Consider the following 22,430-nt stretch of genomic DNA (forward strand, 5'->3'; position numbering starts at 1 on the left):
ATTGTCCTCAGGAAGCTTTCATTGATTTCATTTTTTATTAAAAAAAAATTTTTTTAATGTTTGTTTATTTTTGAGACAGAGAGAGACAGAGCGTGAGTGGGGGAGGGTCAGAGAGAAAGAAGGAGACACAGAATCCGAAGCAGGCTCCAGGCTCTGAGCTGTCAGCACAAAGCCCGACGCAGGGCTCGAACCACAAGCTGTGAGATCATGACCTGAGCCGAAGCTGGACGCCCAACCGACTGAGCCACCCAGGCGCCCTTTGCTTTCATTGATTTTAAAAAGCATTTTTTTTTTTTTTTTACATTTTAATATCCCGGAAATGGAGTTGCGCCTAAAAGTTGATTGTATCTTAGCATTTGTTACGATGCAATAGAGAGTGTTTTTCTTTCTTATGGTATGTAAAATGATGAAGCCTCTTAGAATCCATGGTATCTTCAAATTGATGAAACACAGTAGTTGAAAAGGGAATAATATACCTGTATAAACAGGTAACTGACGTGAACCTTGCTCGTGCCGTTCCCCCTGCACAAGTAATTCTGCACATCTATTTCATCAGTGCTACTGATTTATTATGACTCAATTCAAATGCCACTTCCTCCAGGAAGCCTTCCATGTCACCTCAGTTCCTGCACTCAGTGTGGACGCAGAGTCCTTCCTCGGGGCTCTTACACTTGCCTCCGACCTCCACTTACCAAGCTGTGTTACATTTGTCCTCCCCTCTCTAGACTGTAAGCTGAGTCTAGGCAAAGATGCAGTCGTACCTCTCTGTGTTCCTACCACCCAGCACAGAGCCTGGTACAGAGACGTTCGGTCAATGTGTGTTGAATGCGTGAACGATGTACGTTCTTTACCGCATGTAATGCCACTGGATTTCAGCAGAAAGGCGGGGCTGGAGGCTAGAAAGGCAAGGGAAGTCTTCACGAAGGGATTGGGAATGGGCCATGCTGGCAGGATGGCTGATGGAATCACTCAGGACTGCCATGAGGGAGGAGAATGGGCCAGCGCTAAGACCTTCATTTCTCCCACCAGGTAGATCCCGCGAAAACCGTTACTTGGTTGGATTTCGTGTCTGAATTTCAGGAGGCTGTGGGGGCTCATCCATCATCATCCTTAATAATCGACTCTGGGTGTTAACACACAGACACTGAGGTTCAGAGGCAAGAGTGGCTCCCCCCTCGGTGCGCTCTCACAGGAAGCCCTGAATATACATAGACTTTGTGGTTTAGACCTCAGAGCTTCCTGCCAGATCTTGACAAGGTTTAGCAAGTCGAAGAAGCCAGGAGAAGGGGGGCAGATGGGACCACAAAAATGGCACCAGCATTTCAAAGCAGGTGCCTTCTCACCGCCTATCACTGTAAACCTTAACTGAAAACTGTTTTGGTTTTCTTTTCCTCCCACTTCCCCCAGTGCAGTTAGCATGTGGCAGCTCGCTGGGGATGGGGTATGCTCTTTTCCTAATGGCCATTTAAGACCCTCGGGATTTGATTCCACCGACCTGGCTCTTGGCCTGCCTTTTGGTGGTGTTTGGTAGGCTCGTGTCACTGCCAGTATTCACGGATTCCTTTCTTTCCAGGGATGATTCTACAGATCCTTGTGCCCGTGTCTAAACAGTCAAGGAAGTGAGACCCAAACAAGTACGTTTGCCGGTGCCCCTCCTTATACTTTGCGCACAGAGGTTTCAATCCATCAGACAAGTCTACAAATAGCCTATCGGGCCAGCTTTGCAGCTGAGACCTGGGGAGCACGTTCTGGTTGTCCTCGGCGGGGGGATTAGGCGGTCCGGGTGAACTGGGGTGACCAAACTGGATCCTGCTGTCACACACACCCGGCCTCCTTCTTATCCAGCAGCTTGATGCTGGGCTTCTTTCTACAATGAGCAGACACTGAGGTCAAATGAAAGCTTTTATTTCCCTTCTACGTCCAAGATGGTGGGCAAGCGTCCACCAGATACATAAGAAACCCAAGGGCGTCTTGAGCAGGCAGACGGCTTGCAGCGAGGTCCCGGTGCCGCAGGACGCCTCACGTCTGCACGGGATCTGAAGGGGAGGCGAGGACTTGGTGGTCGGTGGCCCATCCTCCTGGTGGTGGCACTTGTATTGCCAGCCCTTCTGGGCATGACAAGGAGCAGCGGCTCCAGGTGTTAGAGCATGCAGGTGAGCTAGGAGATGCCGACACGGCGTGGCCCGCGAGCCCAGGGGGTGGTCATCCTACCGCAGAACACGCCTGATGGAAGTGTAGGTGCTCCCCCTCCCAGCGGAGAAATTCCACGGTGCCTTTATGGGAAAGGACGATTTCTATCGCTTTTAATTAGAGGAAGGGGACACCCAGGTCAGGAGACAGAGTTATGAGTTTCCTGTGGCCCCACGGGGAGCTTTGGGTTGAACTCGAGGCCTGGGGAGGGGAGGGCCTTTCTGCTGATAAACTTGTGTGGCTGGTGGAGGGGGGGCCTTCCTCTGCTGGTTGTGCTGGGCCCGGTGGCCAGGAGGCGGTGGCCGATGACCCGGGGCCTGGGGCCGATGACTGGGCGGTGGAGGAGGCCGGGACGCAGCGGGACTTTGAGGAGTCGAGCCTGGCACCTGGCAGGGCTTCGGGCCCCTTTTCTTGGTGGTTAGTCTGCATGCTCTTATCTCCAGCTCTTCATCTGCAACAATAAAACCTCTGACAGGTCTCTCGGTAAGATAGGATTGGTGTAAATATTTACCGAGTGGTAAATATTTACCACCTACGTGCAAAACGCCATGCTAGCTGTTTGGGGGGATGCGATGAGGCAGAAGCCCCCTCTGCGCTCTAAAATGTCCAGGTCCTGTAGGAGAGACAGAAACGCCCACCGGCAGGGTGGAGTGAGAGCCCAGGGCTTCCAGAACTCAGGGAGCCAGAGGCAAAGAGGCGGGGAGAGGAGAGAGGGCTTTGTGTCTGGGTGTTCTGACGACATGGACCTCAGCGCCCTGCCTCTGGGTTATCCAAGAGACCATGCCCAGAGGGGACCCTGTGGTTAGAGCCCTCAGGGCAGGAGCTTAATAGAGGGGACATCAGCAACAGCCTGCCTTCAGGTGGGTTTCCCTGTTAGATCTGCCTTTCATGCAGGTTTGTTCCAAGGAACGTGAGCAAGAGGCTTTTGAGACCTTAGAAACTCCCTAGTGTCTATGCATTTCTCAGAAATTCACAAGCCAGCCCCATCCTCTTGGGGTTGGCAGGAAAAGAACTTCTCGCCCCGTCTGGAATTTTCCATGATGTGTGACTGCCCTCCATGAAGGCAGGGCCACAACTCCCAGTAACGTGGTTGTTCCTTTGCTGTCTTAAAACCACACGGGCCATCTGTGAGGAGGCTTCCTACTTCTCTAGGCCTGGAGGGCCCCGCTGGCCCCTTGGGCCTCCCTGGGCTACGAGGGAGGCGTTCTGGTCTCTGTGTCCAAAGCCATCCTTGGTGGGGGGGGGGAGGGGGCTCCCAAGGGAGCTAGGAAGAGGGTGTCCTCTTGGGGCCAACGAATGGCCCTACATGTCAGTATGGAGCGGGTACAGCCCCGGGAATCACAGGCCCCCTCTGAACCCCCCCCCCCCCGTAGTTTCGGGTGAGGCTGCCCGTGGAAGAGCTGCCCCTCATGGCGGAAAATGCAGTCTCTGGTGGCTTTGAACGTGAAGACTCAGAGTCTAACAACATGGTTGTGACACGTGAGGGGCCAGAGTGCTCTGTGCACCAAAGGTCAAGGGCACAGAAAGGGAAAAACACATCCTCTATGCCACCTTTGCTGGCCCGAGGTAGCGGTGGGTACACCAGCACGCTGTGGAGAGGACCTTGACCCTGACCCCAATTCCCAGCAGTGGGGCTCTTACAGCCCTCGTCTAAGGCAAGCTTGGGCTGCCCATTTGTCCACCACCCACCGTCCCGTCCGTTTGTTCTTCAAACATCTATTCCCTGTCTTCTGAGTTCGGGTGCCATGGCTAAAGTAGCAGCAACAGCTCGGAAGCCTGAAATCAAGTGACACAGAGCGGAACCGTACACAATGCACACAATGTCCATCTCCGGTGAGAGCCCGGAGGGGTGCAGGCAGAGCCCAGGGGCTCCGGGAGGAGGGGTGGGGTGTGGCCAAGTGGCTGAGACCCCAGGCCGGCTAGCACAGACGGGTGAGCTGGGGCTCGGAGCGGCCTGCCTGACAGAGCAGGACTGTGGGGCCCGGTTTGCCCACGCCTGTCACTTCAGCCACTGCCCAAATGTCTGCTCCCAGGAATTACTCCACACTCAGTGTCCTTTCTCACTCATCTCATCTCCTGGGTACGTACCCGGGGCCCAGACTAGGGTGACGCAAGCAAGACGCCCAGGGCATGGCCTTGAAAGAGCCCTCACTCTCAGGGTTGGGCAAGGGCAGCGTGGGCCCTGAGGGCGATGGTCTCCTTCAATTTTGCTTCATTTGATGGGCTCCCGGCTTATATTGCCCTCGTCCTGATTCAGCCCGCTGGCCATTGGATTGGGAGGGAATCACTTACCCTCACTGAGCTTGAATTTCCTCACCTGTATGGATATTATCTATCTCACAGGATCACCGAGACAGTTGGATATGATAATGAACACGAAGCATTCTGTTACAGAGATAAGTGCCTGGCACAAGTGACCGCTTGTCAGCGTCGGCTAATGATCACGCTGGTCACTTTGGCCTGGCGAAAGCAGGGATCGCCTTGTCACGGGGTGCCACACGAGGGCCATGTCGGAAGAATATGTGGTCTTTGACCATCAGGCAGTGGACAAATGCAGGGGGACTCGGGCAGAGAACCACCTGAGCAGGGCACAGGGGTGACGGAGCTATGCGTGCCTGTGGGACTCGGCAAGCAATTCTGCTCCACGGGGGCAGAGAGCGCTGGAAAGATGGTGGTGGAAATATGGCACCACACTGGGGGCAGTGGTGTGGCAGGACATGGGGCTGAGGGGCAGGGGCCCGAAGGAGACCCAAGGCGAGAAGTCTGAAGGAAGCAAGCTAAATCCAAAGGGGGTCCAAGGCCACCCCCGCTGGGGCAGGTTCAGCCCACGTCCTTGTTAGCGTGGCACTGCCGGTGGCTGGCATTGGGCCTCCCGGGCCCGCTCTAGGAAGAGACCCAGAGTGAGGGGACCCAGCCCTACAGTGAATGGCAGATTGCCCAGGACCCGAGGGACCTTCCTGCCTGGCTGCACGGCTTGCTGTTGGCCAGACACAGCTTACTGGACGCTCCTGGAGCATGGGGCCCCACCCCCACCCCAGAGCCTGCAGGGACACCTAAGGCACCGTCATGTGAACTCACTGCCTTGGGTGGCCTGTACTGTATGCTCTTTGAGCCCAGCTCCCCACTTCTGAGCCTAACGTTCTCATTCTTGGTGGCTGTTGGAGTCCTGACTTGCGGACTGTTGGAGTCCTGACTTGCGGACGCAACAGTCCCAGAACTAGCACGTTCCGTCTGAACAACAAATCGGAAAGGGGGGCATAAACCCCTGGTTTTAGACCATACGTGTCCTCGCAGGTCCCTGAAATTGTACCTGTGCTCCTAGGAGCCTGGTCCTGAACACATCTCGGGCCGCCCTCTCAAGAGAGGACGAGATGTTTGTTGATGGAAACCATGTTTTGATGGTAACCGTTCTACCCACGTAGAGACGTGTGGCTCATTAGAAATAGGTCCGCATAGGCCTTCACGGAGTCAGCCTCGGCGGGGGATTCCAGGAGGCCAACCAGGATTCGGCTTCTCACAGCTCTCCTACTGTCGCCACCGAGAATGTGTTTTTCAAAGATCAAGCTAACCACAAAATGGAACACAGTGTAACCGCTGGTGATAAGCCTGACATCCTCAAACTCCCCATCTCCATTATTTTCTTTCCAGACTCAGAGTGTCGTCCCCATGAGTTGTTTCCATGGGGATTTTGCCTGGGGCCTGCAGGGGGACAGAAGTGGGGGGGCGGGGGGCGGGGGGGGACTTACCATTCTTCCTACTGTTCTGTTTTTTCCTCTTGTTGATGTAGAAAATGAGTAGCACCATGAAGATGACGAACAAGGTGCTTCCTCCACAAACACCAATAATGAAATACAGGTCCAGACCCTTCTCTGCAAGAGGAACAGGAGTGGCTGGAGCGGGGGAGGGGCCCCGGGCAGAGCGGCCATCTCACTGCGCTGGCCAAGGACTCCTGCCTCCAGCATGACGCGGATAAAAAGAGCCTGATGGGACTTTTCAACCTCAGAAAAGCCAAGCTCGTGGAGGCTCTCAATTGTGTCAGCCTCCAAAAGGGCAGGGTCCAGGATAAGCCCCCCCACCCCAGATGGCTCCTGGGGGGGGCGGGGTGCGGGCAGCTGGTCTGGACTGGAAATGCCAAATTCCTCGTGTGCTGGGACATTGTCCACTGCTCCTCATCAAGGCGCATGTCACAGAAGTTTAGCTCTGAGGAGGAGTTTAGAGACAATCTAGCGTCACCTTCGAGTTTCACAGACAGGCCCAGAGAGGGAGGATGAGTTGCCTGAGGCCACACAGCATCTGTTTCTGAGTGGTTCCTTTAAGCAGCCCCTCGTGTCCAGGTTTCTGCACTATTTACCCACCTTCATCTCTGGCTGCCCTCCTGCACCATTTTTCCCCCTCACCCTCTTGACCAGGCATTTTCCAAAGACTTGGGGTAAATCTTTCAGTTGTCTGGCCCACTGGCCAGCAACCCCTCCCGGATTTTCCCCGGCCCGTGAGAGAACCTCACACACACAGTGAGTTAGCAGCAGCCGTGGATTTGATCTTCAGCTCACAGACCGTCAGTGGCTGTAATGCAACGAGGCTGACAACAACTCTGTGTGCAGAGAAATGGGTTTGAATCCAGGCTCTTCTAGGCAAGAGCTGTGTGACCTTTGGTAAGTGACTCCACCTCTCTGAGCCTGTTCCATTCTTCATAAAAGGGAGATCATGAAACTTACATCACAGGGTGGCTGTTGGAGGTCAATCAGATAATGGATGTGAAAGTGCTTTGTAAACTGTAAAACAACACATAGGGGTGAGGTCTTGTTCTTAGTAGAGCCCTGTGCACTGGTGATTCTGGGAGCCATTTCCCAGGAGAGGTGCTGGGCCGGCTGCCCTTTGTGAGTCAACAGCACTTAGAGAGGCAGCAGCTGGGGCCGTGTGGCAGGGGACTGGCGCATCTGGAGAACAAACTGGAGCTCAGCCAGTGTCACAAGGAAACCCTTTTCCAGCCCAACGTCCCCAGGAAGACCCTGTTACCCGGGAAGTCCAGGATGGGCCCTGGGAGCAGGCCAGAGGCCCGAGAAGCAAACTGAACAGATCTGACTGCACAGTTTGTTCATTCTCTCTTTCCTCGGGTCTCTCTCTGCCCCATTCTTTGCCTGCCGGTTACACAACCTCTCCCTGCCATGTGGACGAAGGTGCCTCCATTTGAAAAGCAGGCAGGACACTAAGCTCCCGTTCCATGGGACCGAGAAAGCATTGGGTCCTTTAGGCTCCTCAGGCTGGAGCCAGGGGCTGCTGGAGTCTCTCTCGGGCTCAACTCCCAGGATCTGAGACAGGTCAGGGAGTGCAGGCTGAGCCACGCAGCCATGGGGCGGCCACACCCCAGTGTGGGGGCACTGGGAGATACTCGGGCATGCCTCACACCGCCCGCTGGCAGGCCTGTCTGGCGTGGCCCTCCGAGGCACCTGGGGTGCTCTCCACAGGGAACCTTCCAGCTTGTCTCAGAGGCGGCCATGGCTCCATCATTTAAAACCACACCTTCTCCGTCTCTGAATCCAAGCGTTCAGCTTCCTGTGTGCCCTCCTGGAGATGATGTGCCCCTATGTTCTTGTGATGGGGTCCTTCTTCTGCCTCCAAACCTGCTCCTCCCTCAGGGTTTTGGTTTCGAGGACAGGCTCACCTCTGCTGAGCCAAATGGTTAGTCTTGTCCTTGCCCCGCTCTGGCTTAGCCCTTGAAAGTGATCCCTTTGAGGGTACCTGCACCTCCCCCGGCCCTCCCAAGGTGTTCTTCCCGTCTCTTTCTCGGCCCTTCCTCGGACTGGCGTCTGCTCTGCACCACAGAGGAAGGGACACGAAGTTTCCACCTTTGAGCCTTGGCTTCTCCCGAGGCCCTTCCTGACTCCCTCCATCCCTGATGCACACACATGTCTATACTCGTGGGCTCTGGCTAAAATAAACATGAAGAGTAGGGTTGCCCGATAAAACACAGGACACCCAGGTTCATTTGAATTTTGGATAAACAATGGATAAGTTTTAGCATAAGTATGTCCCATGAAGCACTTAGAAGATACTTATACTGTCTTTTGTATTTGCTAAGTGGGGCAGCTCTGATCAGGGGCCTCCCAGAAGGGGGAAAAGAGGTTGTGAAGTCAAGAAGGGACCGATAGATTCACTCAGGGAGCCTCAGTGATCAGGGGGCAGGGGGGCACGGAGCCATGGCTGGGGACCAACATGAAGAGTGAAGTGATGCTGGTCTAAGCGTGTGGTGGGCAGACTCTAAGCTGGCCCCCACAGCCCCCCACCTCCGGGTATTCCCATCTCTGTGCAGTCCCCTCCTATGCATGTGGGCTGGGCTTACTGAGTTGCTTCTGAAGAACAGAACACAGCAGAAGTGATGGGATATGTCTCCCGAGGTGAAGTTACAAAGAGACTGTGGCTTTGGTCCCGGGTACTTACTCTTTTTCTTAGCCAGCAAGGAGGGAAGCTAGCAGCCATATTGTGAGGTGGCCCAACGGTCCACGTGAACGAGCCTGGACATGGACCCTCCCCGCACCGAGCCTGGGCCTGACTGACATGACTGTGGTCCCTGCCGGTGTGTTGACTGCGGCCTCACGGAAGACTGAGCCAGAACCAGCCAGCAAAATCATTCCCAGACTCATGACTCACAGACACTGGGAGACAGGAACTGTCATTGCAAGCCACTAACAAAAGTAATCTGTTATGCAGCAACAGATAACTAATTGAAAGTATATATGAAAAAGCCTCACTTCTGACTTCATACCAGTTCAGGGCTGTTTCCAGAGGTAGCTAACCAGCCATAGTCCCTGTGGAGACTCAGGGCGTCTGGCCAATTAACTATTTTTGTGTGTGTTCGGTGTCCCTTCAGAGGGGTTAACCAGACAGCACGGGAAAGGTACTCACAGGATACCAGAAGAAGAGACTTTTGGAGCTCATGGCGCTCATTCTCTTTGTGGACCAGGTGACAGAAGCCCAGAGATGGGGGTGGGGGTGGGGGAGCTCTGACGAGGTAATCTTGCTAAATTTGGACAGACCCAAACTAGAAGTCCAGGCCCCTGGTCCCCAGAGCTCCCACTACCACAGGCTGCCTCTCAAGAATTACTTCTAATGTAATTCTTGTCATGTCAAGCTGGGGACCCTGGAGAAGAGTTTAAACTCTTAGAGTTTCAGGACTTCCTGGTGCTGACACCACACGGGGCTGTCAGCTCTGTGGTGGGAGGAGCTTCTCCTCACTGTGTCCACCGTCCTCCCTGGCCGTGAGCATGTCCTCTCCCCGTACCCCCCTAACTTCTGGGTTTATACGGCCCTTCCACCTTTGCTCCTGGTAGGAAGTACTGCCCATCTCCCTTGCACAAAGTAATCTTTTTTTTGCTCCCTTCTCCATCATTACCTTGGGAGTCACAATCCTGGTCACTGACTAGCTGAGGGACCTCGAGCAAGTCAGTTGACCTCTCTGGGAAATGGGGGTTTGCATGAGATAAACCTCGACAGTTCCTTCAGAGGATCTTTTCGATTGCCCGATGTTAAATTGTGCTCCATGGACGGACGCCCAAGAACACCCCACCCCTCTCTCCTTCAAGGCTTCCCTTGAAGGGTTCCAGAAGGAAGAGGTGTGTTTTCAAAGGGCTGCCTCTCAGCCCAGTCCCCTGTGCCCCAGAGGGAGTCTCTGCCCCAGACCTGACAGGCTGTGTTTGCCAAATGAGCTTGGGATGTCTGACCAGTGTTTGCCACGCACCTGAACAAGTGATCATCTTCACGTCACTTTCCTTGCTGACTTTGTTTTCTGCCGTGCAGTTGACTAATATCTTCCGCTTGTTTATAAACCTGTATGTGCTGAACTTCGAAGAAACGGGCTTGATACTGGTCCCATTTACGTACAGTTTTAATTCAGGGTCTGTTCCATTTGATATCTTACAGACCAGGGTTTTGTTGATACAATTCCAGTCGATGTTAGGCGTTGAGACCTTCTCTGGAAAAAAAAAAAAAAAGATCCAATTCATAGTAGACCATTTTCTGATTTTAACTGACATACTTATTTACGGAGGGGGGAATGGAGTTAGTCTGGGACCAGGAGACAATTTCCGAGACCACTAGCTATTGTTGCAAATCATTTTTATTTAAAAAAAATTTTTTTAATGTTTATTTTATTTTTGACAGAGAGAGACAGAGCATGAGTGAGGGAGGGGCAGAGCGAGAGGGAGACACAGAATCGGAAGCAGGCTCCAGGCTCTGAGCTGTCAGCGCAGAGCCCGATGTGGGGCTCAGACTCATGAACTGCGAGATCATGACCTGAGCTGAAGTCGGATGTTCAACTGACTGAGCCACCCAGGCGCCCCCATTTTTATTTTTTTTATACAGCACACTCAGAACAATTTTTTTATGACGTTCAAAGATACATCATATAAGCAGGAAAGAAATGCATCCTGTCAAATGTTTATGTGCTATTTTATACCTCAAAATGTTTTCACATACATGATGTCACTTAATCTTAACAAAGAGAAGAGGCTGATTTTTCTTGCCATTTACAGTGGACATCCCCAAAGCCCTGAGAGGTTCAATGGTGATCTAAGGGCACCCACTAATAAATGGCAGATAACGGGAGGAGCTCACACTTCTAAGCCCAAGTTCAGGAGCATGGGTAAGACAGCATGTCTTGATCCCCAAAACTTGAGGGGGGCAATGTTTCCAAGCAGCCAGGAACCCTACCCTGGAGGTGTTGTTACATGTGTGGTCTGGGACCTTGGTCACAAACAGACCCTACTCCCATCCATCCACCAGGTCCTGGGAGGAGAGGGCCGGGTGTGCAGCTCAAGTTCTGAGGTGAGTGGGTACCAGCCCCTCATGATCATCAACTCCTTGCCTCTCTTTTTCTTTCAAGGCTGCGTCATGAAAGACATGATCATCTGACATGATCATCAACTCCTTGCCTCTCTTTTTCTTTCAAGGCTGCGTCATGAAAGAAAAAGCCCTTGGCTTCACACAGGGCTGGTCCAAATCCTAACATCACCACTTCTTAGCTGTCTGACCTCCTCCTTTTTCTTCTCTTCTGTCCTTGTTCTCACCCTTGCTCTCTTTTCCCAGACTTAACCACCTTTCTCACTCAATTTCTCTCCATTCGTTATGCAGCCAGATGGCTGCTTTTTCAATGACCCCTCCCTCCCTGCCTCCCAGGCAACGTATCTTCTCTGTGCACGTTCCCATCAAATTTCATTTCTGCTCTAGTAGATAGGTATGCAGAAATTAACTTTTCTTCCCATCCCAAGATTCTTTGGGGTCCAGAATGAACCGGATGGAGGGCCTACAAGGCAGGGGCAGTGAAGAGTCTAGGGGTCAAGTCAAGGTGTCTATTTGCCTTTTCAAAATGGAAAGAATCTTCTTTCTATTTCTAACAGTAACATCTAGTCATTGTAAAACTTGATCAGCTACAGTAACATGTTTCAAGATTAAAAAATCGCGTGTGATTCTACTACCCAGAGTCAATAGATGCTTTTGATACGTAACACACGTACACATAATGTTTTAAAAACTAAAACTGGATCGTATGATTTTGTAGTCTGCTTTTTTCCCTCCTTACTGATGATCTGTTATGAAATTCTTTCCTTTCTGAACATCAAGAAATATTCATCTCCCCATCTTTTTAAATGAGGTGTCTTAATTTAATGAAGAAGTTCGTAACTGCTGGGGACTTTGTGACCCTTTCCAGTTTTTCACTAACATAAACCACACAGCGATGAGCAGGTTCTTGGAGCCAAGTCTTTGTAAATGTCCTCTCTGTAAGTAGCTTCCCGGAAGAGGCATGGCTGGATCCAGTGGGGGCACATCACATAGACGAGAGCTCCCTAGATCCAGGTTGCTAGGATTTATTAGTTCTCCCCTAAGCTCTCTTTTAAGAGAACTTCTGATGCCTCTTTAGCCAGGGGCAGCAGCCTCCTCAAGGAAACTGAAACTATAGATGCGTGAAGAAACAGGGTTGGGGTAGGGCATCAGCACTGAACAAATGGGTATTGGGTCCCAGGTGCTGTCCAGCACCTTTGCTCAGTTATCTCATTGAATATCCCATGGAGTTATTATTACACAAATCAGGCTCAGAGCAGACGGAGAATTTGCCCAAGGCCATGTTGCAAGTAATGAGGACCAGACCACAAGCTGAATTAAGATGCCGTGTGACACTGACACACACGCACACACACACACACACACACACACAGACTCACTCACTCAGCAGGCACCAGTCGTGTCATGGAAAGATCTCTGTCTTTTGGCCAAGGAGAGTGGGGGTTATTTTTGGGTAATGAACACATTCTACAATCAGTTGTGAGCTAGTGCCTAACTGAATATACCAAAAGCCATTGAATTGTACACTTTAAAAGGGTGAATTTCTGGTATGTGAATTCTATCTCAATAAAGCTGTTTGGTTGGGGGGGGAGGGGATGTCACCATCCTCGTTAAGAGAAGCGCTGAACTTGCACCCTGACTCTGCTCCTGTCAAACTGTGAGACTTCGGACAAGTTGCTCCTGATTCCCTCTGGATGATAAGAGGATGCTGTCCGCATTGCTGGGCACCTTAAACAGGATCACGTAGCAGGGCACCTGATGCCTAGTTGATAAGCCATCATCACTGCGTTACTAGATGAGACACACGTGTAAGGCTCGTGTTCAGGAGAGGACACTTGAGCCCATATGGACAGGAGTCAGGAGAGCTGTGTTCCCAGGGCCCGGAAGCAGAGGCCCCTTCCGGCTCTGTTCTTAGTCTCACCCCATTTCTGGAATATCCTCTCCGTTCAGGGTTGCAGGACTAGGGTATGGAAAGTTGTCATTTGCAGGGAGCTGGCCCATCTGGGATTGCTAGAGTGGGGGCTGGGAACAGGCCAGAGGGTGATCCTAGGGAGGGGGAAGGGACCTTGTCTCTGGCGACAATTCCTGTGCGAAGCACAGAAATATTGATTTATTTGCCCCCTGAAACTCTGGCTCATGCTGTTGCTGGAGTTCCTGTCTTTCTCCCCAAGCTTCTCTTCCTCCTATTGCGCCCCTCTCCCTGCTGAGGGTCTCCTGGACTTTCAACTTGAGTGTCATTCAATCTCACTTTCTCTTCCTTGTCTGCTGTACCCAGACCAACTTGCCCATCCTTCCCCGCCCCCCCACCCCCGTGTACCCTGCTTCCTCATTTACAGGCACCCTTTATCGAGGCCAGTGGTCGCGCTTTGGCTGCCCATGAGTCAGCTGGGGTGCTCGAACACCTGCTGATGCCCCGGCCCCATGCCAGGGAGTTCGGATTTGATTGGTCCGGGCTGGGACCTAGGCACCGGTAACCTTTCCCAGCACCTCAGTTGACTCTAACAGGCAGCCTGAGTTACGAATCACCAGCCAGCTCCTTCTCACCTCACTCGGATTATAGCAGCAGCTCCCTGGCTCGCCGGCCCTCCCAGCCCACCACACACAGCCAGCCACCCCTGGCGTACCTTCTACAGAGAGCAGCAAGAGTTAACTTCTGCTTCTGATCGCTCTCCTGTTGAGTAGATCTCAAACATGGGCCGTTCATCTTTAAATTCATCACTTCCAGCCCTTTAGGGCTTAGAACGACTCCTTCAGGGCATCCTGGCTTCAAACGGCTCTCCCGATGGAAGACCCAGAACTCTCCAGCTAGCCTGCCCCACACCCCGCTTGCTCCTTCACGAGCCACCTGGAATGACCGCTGTTTTCTTCTGCCCACGTGCTCCCCTCCTCCTGATTGATGCCACCTTAATCTGGGTTGGACACTCAGTTCTATATCCCCGTAACCTCTGAAGAGAGCGTTTTAGGCAAATAGAGGTGAGGATCTCTCCCCCGTGGATTTCCACACGTGTGGACCTCATCTTTTCCACAGGACTGGAGCCCTCACTGAGCTGGGAGAGAGGCATTAGATTTTTTTTTTTTTTTTTAGAGCTCGCCCAAGGCCAAGGTCAGGCCGGGCCGGTCCCTAAATGCTATTCCCCTACTTACTAAACAGCACCCATGCTGAGATGAAGGAATTTAGAGAATAAAGACTTACCTTGAATCTTCAGCTGAAATGTTTTTTCCAACGCATTCTTTCCATCCTTATCGTATATGACTACCTTGTAGGTATCGCTGTCTTCTAGCATCAGATGTTTAATTTTCAGAGTTCCATTCACTGACACATTATATTTTTCATCTGGATTCTTAGGCTTGTTGCTAATTTGGAACCTCACCACCTTCTTTTTGCCTTTTTCCCAGTGTATATCATCTATATTAATCATTTGAAAACCAGGAATGTCCAGGTTGATGTCCTGACCCAGGGTACCCCAGACGATATCATCATTTGCAGGAGCTGCACCTATAAAAAGCAAGACAGTTACTGAGATCTTGAGACTCCCTGCCAGAGAAAGCTGGGCTCTGGCCTCTTCAACTCTAACACTCGCCCCAAGGTCGCCAGTGGAGACCCACGCCACCTTACCTTGGATGGAAAAGACGAAAATCAGAAGGAAGATTTGACATGCGAGGCTCATCTTTGGGATTAGTTTCCTTGTTGTGATTCTGAGCTCTTCCTGCAAAAGGAACTGAAGTAAGACCAGTGGAATCCACCCTCTGAGAACCAAACCACGTGCCTCTCTTTTTTGCTTCTTCTACTGCAGCAATCACACACACACACACACACACACACATGCATGCACATACCAACCCTGCTGATGTGCTCCTTTACCAAAGCAGGTATGTCTGTAGGGGTACAGGTCTCCTTACCACATTTTAATCCTCACAAAGACCTTGGGTGGGTTTTACTAGCCCCCTCAAAGACAAAAGGAACCAGGAGGCTAAGTAAACCGCTCGGGATTCCCCTTTGGTTACCGAGGATTCAAACCTAACCATTGTACCCATTCCGCTACATGGCCTCTAGCAAGATCACATAAAAATACAGGTAAATGCTCCTGAGTATCATCGCACAAACCTGTATCCTATGATTAAAAGCAGTGGGAAACGTATGCATGTGAAAGAAGTATGACAGTGGATGTTTTTCTCGTTCTCGAAAGACGTATTTTTACATCCTAAAATTCTTTGCAATTAGAAAGAAATATAAGCCGAGTCTCGCCTGTAAAGACTTGAAATCCCCCAGAGCTTATGTTTAGCAGACATTTTACAACTCTGTTGAAATTCAGTTAGGTAAATAAAAACTTGTTCCCAAACAAACAACAATGCGTAGAGTCTGTGGAATAATACCATCAAACAACCAGAACGAATCATTCAGAACATTTACGACGGATAACACTACAGATGGTTAAAAAAGAGAAAAGGAAAAGTGAGAGAGGATTCAGGAAGAGGGAAGAAATTTGCGAGTCAGGAAGAGAAACAAAGTGACGCATTGATAGATGCACACAGAAAAAAAATGCACCGAGAGAGCCAGCCACGGAGAAAAGGGACACCCGATGACGGATTTCCAAAGTGTCTAGTTTTGTGCTTCTTTAGGATAGAGTGAGTAAAAATTTTAAGACTATGCTTGCTTGCTTTTTTTAAAATTTAGGCACAAATATGAATATTATCTCTGAGAAAATTGCCCAGGAAATAAAATTAAGTCAAAGCAATGGATCTCAACCACTGGGTAAAAGGAAACCTACACAGAACATTTACAGCACAGAACCTGCTTTGGATCCTCTACCCCCTCTCCCTCTGCACCCTCTCCCCCACACATGCTTTCTTCCTCTCTCGAAAATAAACATTTTTAAAAAGTGACATTTACTTATAGGCAAAAAGATGAACAAAATGAAAAAACATGCTGGAAAATATTTGCCACATATACGAAAAATTATTAATATCCAAGATCTAGAAATGTTTCCCGTTAGTAAGAAAAGAAAAACTCAAGTTTTTTTAATTGGGCAAGGATACAAACGAGCAGTCTATAGAAGAAATGCTTAATAGAAGAAATGTCAAGCACATGACAGGACATCTAACATAGCCATGAAATACCATTATCACCACCAGATTGGCAACATTGGAAAAGATAATAATTTACATTATTGTCAAGAGTATAGGAGAAACATGCATCTTTGTACGATAGGGAAGGGAGTACACATCCATACTTCATGGGGAATGAAATTTGGCAATATCTGCCAACTTCAAAATATATATATATTTTTACCGAGTAATTTTAATTTGAGAAATCTGTCTTACACAGGTATTTACATAAATGTGCAAAAATTCTGTTCAAGGATGTTTGTTGTAGCGTTTTTTTTTTTGTAGTAGAAACTTGCAAACAACTAAAATTACAATATATTCATCTTATGAAATTCGGCATCAAGGTTAAAATAGAATGAAGTAGACCTAACAGTGAGAATTATACTACATTATATCATATTATATATTACAATTAGTGGATGCACTGGGGGAAAAAGTCCAGAAGGATGCTGCTGCCCTTTTAACAGTGTTCCTCCTTCAAGACTTCGATTTCGAGGAGGCTGATGAGAATTGTGCACTTTCTTTTTTAATTTTTTTTTTTTACATCTATTTATTTTTGAGAGACAGAGAGAGACGGAGCACGAGGAGGAGAGGGAGACACAGACTCCGAAGCAGGCTCCAGGCTCTGAGCCTGACGCGGGGCTCGAACCCACAAACCGTGAGATCACGACCCGAGCTGAAGCCGTTCGTCCAACCGACTGAGTCACCCAGGCGCCCCAGAAATGTGCACTTTTGACTTTACCAACTTCTGTGAGGTCAGAAATTTCGGTAACAAACGCTATTTTTGTAACGAAGTTTTTTATGTCTTTTTTTAAATAAAGGATGCTTCAGACACACGTGATTTTTTCAAAAGCACAGGCAGATTCTAAGAAAGCATTAGCATCCAGCTTTCCACTCGTAAGTGACCAGCCCACTAGCTGGCTGCCCAACTTCAAACAGATCTGGTCTTGCCTCTGTGGCGGCCATTGTATTATCTGCCTCAGCTTTTAAAGGCAGTTGCCGCCCCCTCTTCCTCACACTTCCCTGACAGTTTTTCCTATGCTTTCATGGAGCAAATGGAAAGCAGCTTTCTGTTCTTCTTTTTGAAACAATAATTTTCTCTTCCAGCTCATTCACTTCTAAGTAATGAGCATGACACCCAGGGCACGGACCGTGAAAAAGGAAGGGATTGGCAGATCTGACTGTTAAAGTTTAAAACTTTTGTACATACAACCCCCTAAGAAACATTAAAAGACAAAGTACTAAGTGGGGCAAATGAATTGCCACATGTATGACAAAAGCTAATATCCTTGAAATGATTTTTTTTTTTTTGCATAAATGTAGAGAGAAAAGACGGACACCTTGATGTTAAAAATGGGTCAAGGTCGTAAAAGGGACAATTCATAAAAGAAGAAATGCAACTGAAAAATAGGCCCATGAGAAAGTAGCCAATTTATTAACAAACAAAGCAATGGAAGTTTTAACATAGATTCTCATTTTTCATTAAAAAAATGAAATACGGGCCCCTGGGTGGCTCAGTCAGTTTAAGCGTCCAACTTTTGATTTCAGCTCAGGTCATGATCTCATGGGTCGTGATTTCGAGCCCCGTGTTGGGCTCCGTGCTGACAGCTCAGAGCCTGGAAACTGCTTCGGATTCTGTGTCTCCCTCTCTATCTCTATCCCTCCCCCACTTGTGCTCTCTCTCTCTCTCTCTCTCTGTCAAAAGCAAATAAACATTAAAATTAAATTAAAATTAAAAGAATTGAACTATACAGTGTTGATGATAAGTGAAAACAGACCTTCTGGTATATGGCCAGAAGAAATGCAAATCAGTGTAGAGTTTCTGGTAGAAAATGTGTCAGTGTGAATCAGAAGCATCAAAAATATTAATATTTGGACCCAGCAAGTCCATACCAATGATTTTGTCTTCTGGAAATAAGGAAGGACTCATAAGACTTGGCTCTAAGTTTATACACTGGTCTCTTTTACAAGTCAAACTTGGAAGCAATTTAAACGTCTGAGAGGAGGAAGTTGGTTGAGTTAATCACAATACGGACAAACTGCCTATGAAAAACAAAGGCCACAATAAGCAATATAATCTCACTGCTGCTTCTCAAAAAGTGTGTTGGGCAATGCAATACTACTCGGCAATGAGAAAGAACGAAATATGGCCCTTTGTAGCAACGTGGATGGAAGTGGAGAGTGTGATGCTAAGTGAAATAAGCCATACAGAGAAAGACAGATACCATGTTTTCACATAGGTGGATCCTGAGAAACTTAACAGAAACCCATGGAGGAGGGGAAGAAAAAAAAAAAAAAGAGGTTAGAGTGGGAGAGAGCCAAGGCATAAGAGACTCTTAAAAACTGAGAACAAACTGAGGGTTGATGGGGGGTGGGAGGGAGGGGAGGGCGGATGATGGGTATTGAGGAGGGCACCTTTTGGGATGAGCACTGGGTGTTGTATGGAAACCAATATGACAATAAACTTCATATATTGGAAAAACAACAAAAAACAAAAAACAAAAAGTGTGTTGGGTATGTGTTTTCAAAGGATGTCCAGCAGGGCGTGGGCCCCTGCATGGTGGGATAATGGCCATTGCTCTGTTGTCCGTGGTTCTTGTCACTCTTCTAATATTTCTAACTTGATCACATATTGCGTTTCGACTGAAACTGAAACGTTTATTTCGATTCTCCGTGGGCCCCATACTTAGTTAAAATCTCCAGCACCACGGGCGAGTGAAGCGCCTGTCTTGGAATGTGAGGTTCCAGGAAAACACAGTAGAAAACACAGTGGGCGACTCATCCCGGTTTCTCCCTCACCATCCTCACCGCGGAAACCGGCCTCTGGGGCTTCTCTTGCTCTGTCTTCATGGACCCTTTTTCTTGCCCGACTAATACTCCTGGGGAAATGGATGAAAGGGAAGACGGGAAGAAGCCAAGCAGGAGGAGGAAGAAGGACGCGTTCTCAGAGGCTGCTGTGGGACCAACTCCTATCCCTGATCAGGGAAATGCCTCCTGTCCTGACCCGCACCGCCCTCTCTTGGGGTCAAGGTAACGCACTGGGGGGAACCAGGCAGTGCTGACCCTGGCAGTTCATACCCAACCGAATGTCGTCAGTTGCTGGATGTTGTTTTATTATTATTTTTTTAATGTTTATTTTTGAGAGAGAGAGACAGAGCGTGAGCAGGGCAGGGGCGGAGAGAGGTAGAGAAAGAGACACAGAAGCCGAAGCAGACCCCAGGCTCTGAGCTATCAGCACAGATCCCCACGTGGGCCTCGAACCCATGAACCACGAGATCGTGACTGAGGCTCAGCCGACGGAGCCACCCAGGGACCCCTGAGTTGCGGGTCTTTTGAGCGGAAAGAAACTCAGGGAGGGATCTGGCCTCCACATTCCAGTGGAGGGTCCTGAGCTCAGGGAGGCCCAGGTCAGCAGCCAAATCCCCAGCCTCTGGGACACTGTGTGCGTCCTGCTGAGGCCCCCGGCTCATCCTGGCCTCCCTTGACTTAGGAGTCACTAAGTTTGGTCCCATCTTCCTACGAGACATCCATCTCCTCCCTTTGGTGCTTCCCACCAGCCCCTTTCCACACCTTCCCACACGCTCAGGTGAGAAACACGAAAAGGGGGCCGCATGAAGCATGAAGCACGTTAGACTAAAGCCCAGGATTCCAGGGCTTCACGGATGATCGGAAAGGCCACAGCCTGTGTGTGTGTGTGCAGCCCGGTCCTGCCCACGTCAGCAGGCTGTATACGGACAGTCGCATCAGAACCAGCAGCTGCGGCCACAGCCACTCGTGCTGCACGCAGGCCCACAGGTGGCCTCTAATGCATATGCATGGTGGGAGACCCCGTCTCTGAGAGCCTCCTCCTCTGCCAGGTATTACCTCCGCGGGGGGTGAAAACGGAGTTTTCTTATCTTTTCGCGTCTGCCACCCCCGCAGCAGGGAGGACGGCATCAGCCCACGGAAACAGTTCCTGTGCGAAGTCTGGGTTCCTGAGATGAGCATCACCAGCTTGGAAGTCCCCCAGGGGCCAACTGCGTCTGAGGGGAGGGGTACTGAGGGTTGGTCGGCCACCGTGTAATCACGTGATTACAGAGAAGGGCACTGGGGGCCAAGCCGACCCAGCCCACCGCCTGCTAGCTCCCCGGATCTGCGCGTGCAGGCCATGTACTGAGCCTCCGTGGCTCATTCGTGGCTCATCCGCGAGCTCATATTGAGATTCACATGCAGTGACTTGTTTTCAGCCTCCAGGGCGGTGCCTGGCCCCAAAGAGACTCTCCACAAACGCCCGTTTTCCTTCCTGTTGGCCACCACGTTCCTCACAGAGGGGTCTCCTTAAGTGAAGAAGCCGGAGGATAAAATCGAGAAGCTTCACCTTCAGAAAGAAGCTTGAGGCTCTCCAGAGCCTCTCAATCCTTTCCAGCAAGAAAGTCAGTGGTGTTAGAGCCACAGGAACTAGAAAACTTTACAAGGTTTCTTAGTAAAGGTGCTTTACTTTTTTCTGTTTTTTACTTTTGTAACCTTCCTCTCCCCCCCCCCCCCCCCCCCTTTATTTCTCAGGGCAGTTTAGCTAGAAGGCCCACAGGACCTGGGAGTTCGTGATCTAGGAAGCGATGAGGCAGGGGACACAGGGAAACAGAGCGCTTCTGGGCCCCTGGGGTGGGAACACAAGCCCAGGACACAAGGAGGTAGAGCCAGCTGCCGGGAATAGAGGAAAACAGGCCGAGGCCTCGCGCAGCTGGCCGAGAGCAGCGTGCAGCGGGAACTGCCTGCTGACCTTGGTCTAGGCCGCGGGACGGGGTGGCTGGAAGCCCGTGCAGCGCTCTCACAAACAGCGAGAGCCCGATAAATGCTGGTTGTAGGAGCAAGCGAACAGAGAAGGTGAAGGAAGAGTTGGTGCTATGGAATTCAAGCTGGGGGACCCGCGGGCCAGGTATGCTTTCGAACTTCTGCTTGCCAGCTGTCTGCTCTGCAAAGCCTCCACGTCTGAAATGGTGAGGTGCGGAGGCGGCGCTCTGCCTGCTCAACCCAGATCAGAAGGTTATGGCGAGGGCTAGATGAAGTCACCGACCAGAAACCTACACTGTGCACCGGAAGGGTTTGGAAGGTGCGGAGCTGGTGGGAGTGGCCATGAAAATCTTGCGGCGCGCGGGGTGGGGGGCGGGGTGGACCGTGCAGGGCAGGTTTCCGGGAGTTGGGTCAGCGGTGGTCAGACCCCACACCGGGTGAGAGGCTAAGTGCTTCAGGGTCAGGTGCAGAAAAGAAAACCATCACCTCAGGACAACCCAGGAAATTGATCCCTTCCGGCAGCTTCTAGGGCTGCCTTATTTCTCAGGACCTGGAGGCAAAGTCCCTGCCTGTTTCTGCCACCCTCTGGCCAGAATCTGAACTGCACCCTTGCTGATTTCTCTGTCGATGGTTGTTAACACTTAACCTTTGCAAACAGACCGTATATTTGCATAGTGTGTTCGGGCTACGCAGTTTCTCCCTCGAAAATGACATTCTCCCATCCACATAATATCTTTGCAGTTATAAGCATTTTTGTCGATGAACAAGCCAAAGTTTGGAGAAGCTTAATGAATTTCTGGGGAGACTTAGCCAGGAGACGAGCCCAGATTCTCTGGCTGTAAGACCTGTGTTCTTTCTGCTATCACTAGAGATGTGTCGGTTAGTTCTACCCCTACTATGGTAGTTCTCAGAATGGGAGCAGGGCATTCTCCCAGATATCCTCTCCTATCCTTTCCTTCTACCGTGGCCCCCAACTCCCTATACCCCATCTGTATCTGAGGCTGCCCGTGGGCAAGGGGTGGCATGGGCAGTCTCCCCCCCCGCTCCCAGGGACCTCAGACAGGTGAGGGAAGTGAGACAGGCTCCCGGGAAGCAGGGTACCCTTGAGAAGCCTCACAGGTGGAATTCTCAGATCAAAGACGCTCCAGCTGGGAGAAGAGGTGCCTGAGCCAGACCTTGAGAGACCAGCTGGATGCAAGTTCATAAAGAGGTCAATGATGGGGTGCCTGGGTCAATCGGTTAAACATATGCTCTTGACTTTGGCTAGGTCATGATCTCACAGTTGGTGAGTTTAAGCCCGTCACCAGGCTCTGCCTCTGCACAGAGGCTGCTTGGGGTTCTCTCTGTCCCTCTCTCTCGGCCCCTCCCCTGCTCACATGGTGTATCTCTCTCAAAATAAATAAACTTAAAAAAAAAAAAAAAAGAGGCCAATTAAAGACAACCAGGCATGGGCCTGGTGGGAGGGAGTCACAGACACCAGGGAGCCTGGAAGGGAGCCAGTGATTCTGAGAGTGGCAGGCAGAGAAGCT

At 50.5% G+C, this 22,430-nt stretch overlaps 1 protein-coding gene across 1 annotated transcript; it reads right to left on the minus strand.

Annotated features, from left to right (window-relative positions):
* Positions 1–1,889: 1,889 nt before the first annotated feature.
* On the minus strand, positions 1,890–14,781 carry CD2 (CD2 molecule). Its single transcript, XM_053890753.1, has 5 exons — positions 14,642–14,781; positions 14,219–14,521; positions 9,926–10,159; positions 5,937–6,059; positions 1,890–2,641 (listed from the first exon to the last, which is right to left on the minus strand). Exons 1-5 carry the CDS (start codon positions 14,691–14,693, stop codon positions 2,343–2,345), a joined length of 1,011 nt encoding a protein of 336 aa, XP_053746728.1. The 5' UTR covers positions 14,694–14,781; the 3' UTR covers positions 1,890–2,342.
* Positions 14,782–22,430: the final 7,649 nt, after the last annotated feature.

This window comes from Panthera pardus, unplaced genomic scaffold, assembly GCF_024362965.1.
Source record: "Panthera pardus isolate Hobbes unplaced genomic scaffold, ASM2436296v1 HiC_scaffold_11, whole genome shotgun sequence".
NCBI classification, from domain to species: Eukaryota; Metazoa; Chordata; class Mammalia; order Carnivora; family Felidae; genus Panthera; species Panthera pardus.

Coding starts and splice junctions, on each gene's coding strand:
- CD2 (XM_053890753.1), bottom strand. CDS start 14,693: ATGAGCCTCGCATGTCAAATCTTCCTTCTGATTTTCGTCTTTTCCATC. Junction 14,522..14,641: donor TTTCGTCTTTTCCATCCAAG/GTAAGGTGGCGT, acceptor TGCTTTTTATAG/GTGCAGCTCCTGCAAATGAT. Junction 10,160..14,218: donor ATTTCAGCTGAAGATTCAAG/GTAAGTCTTTAT, acceptor TTTTTTTTCCAG/AGAAGGTCTCAACGCCTAAC.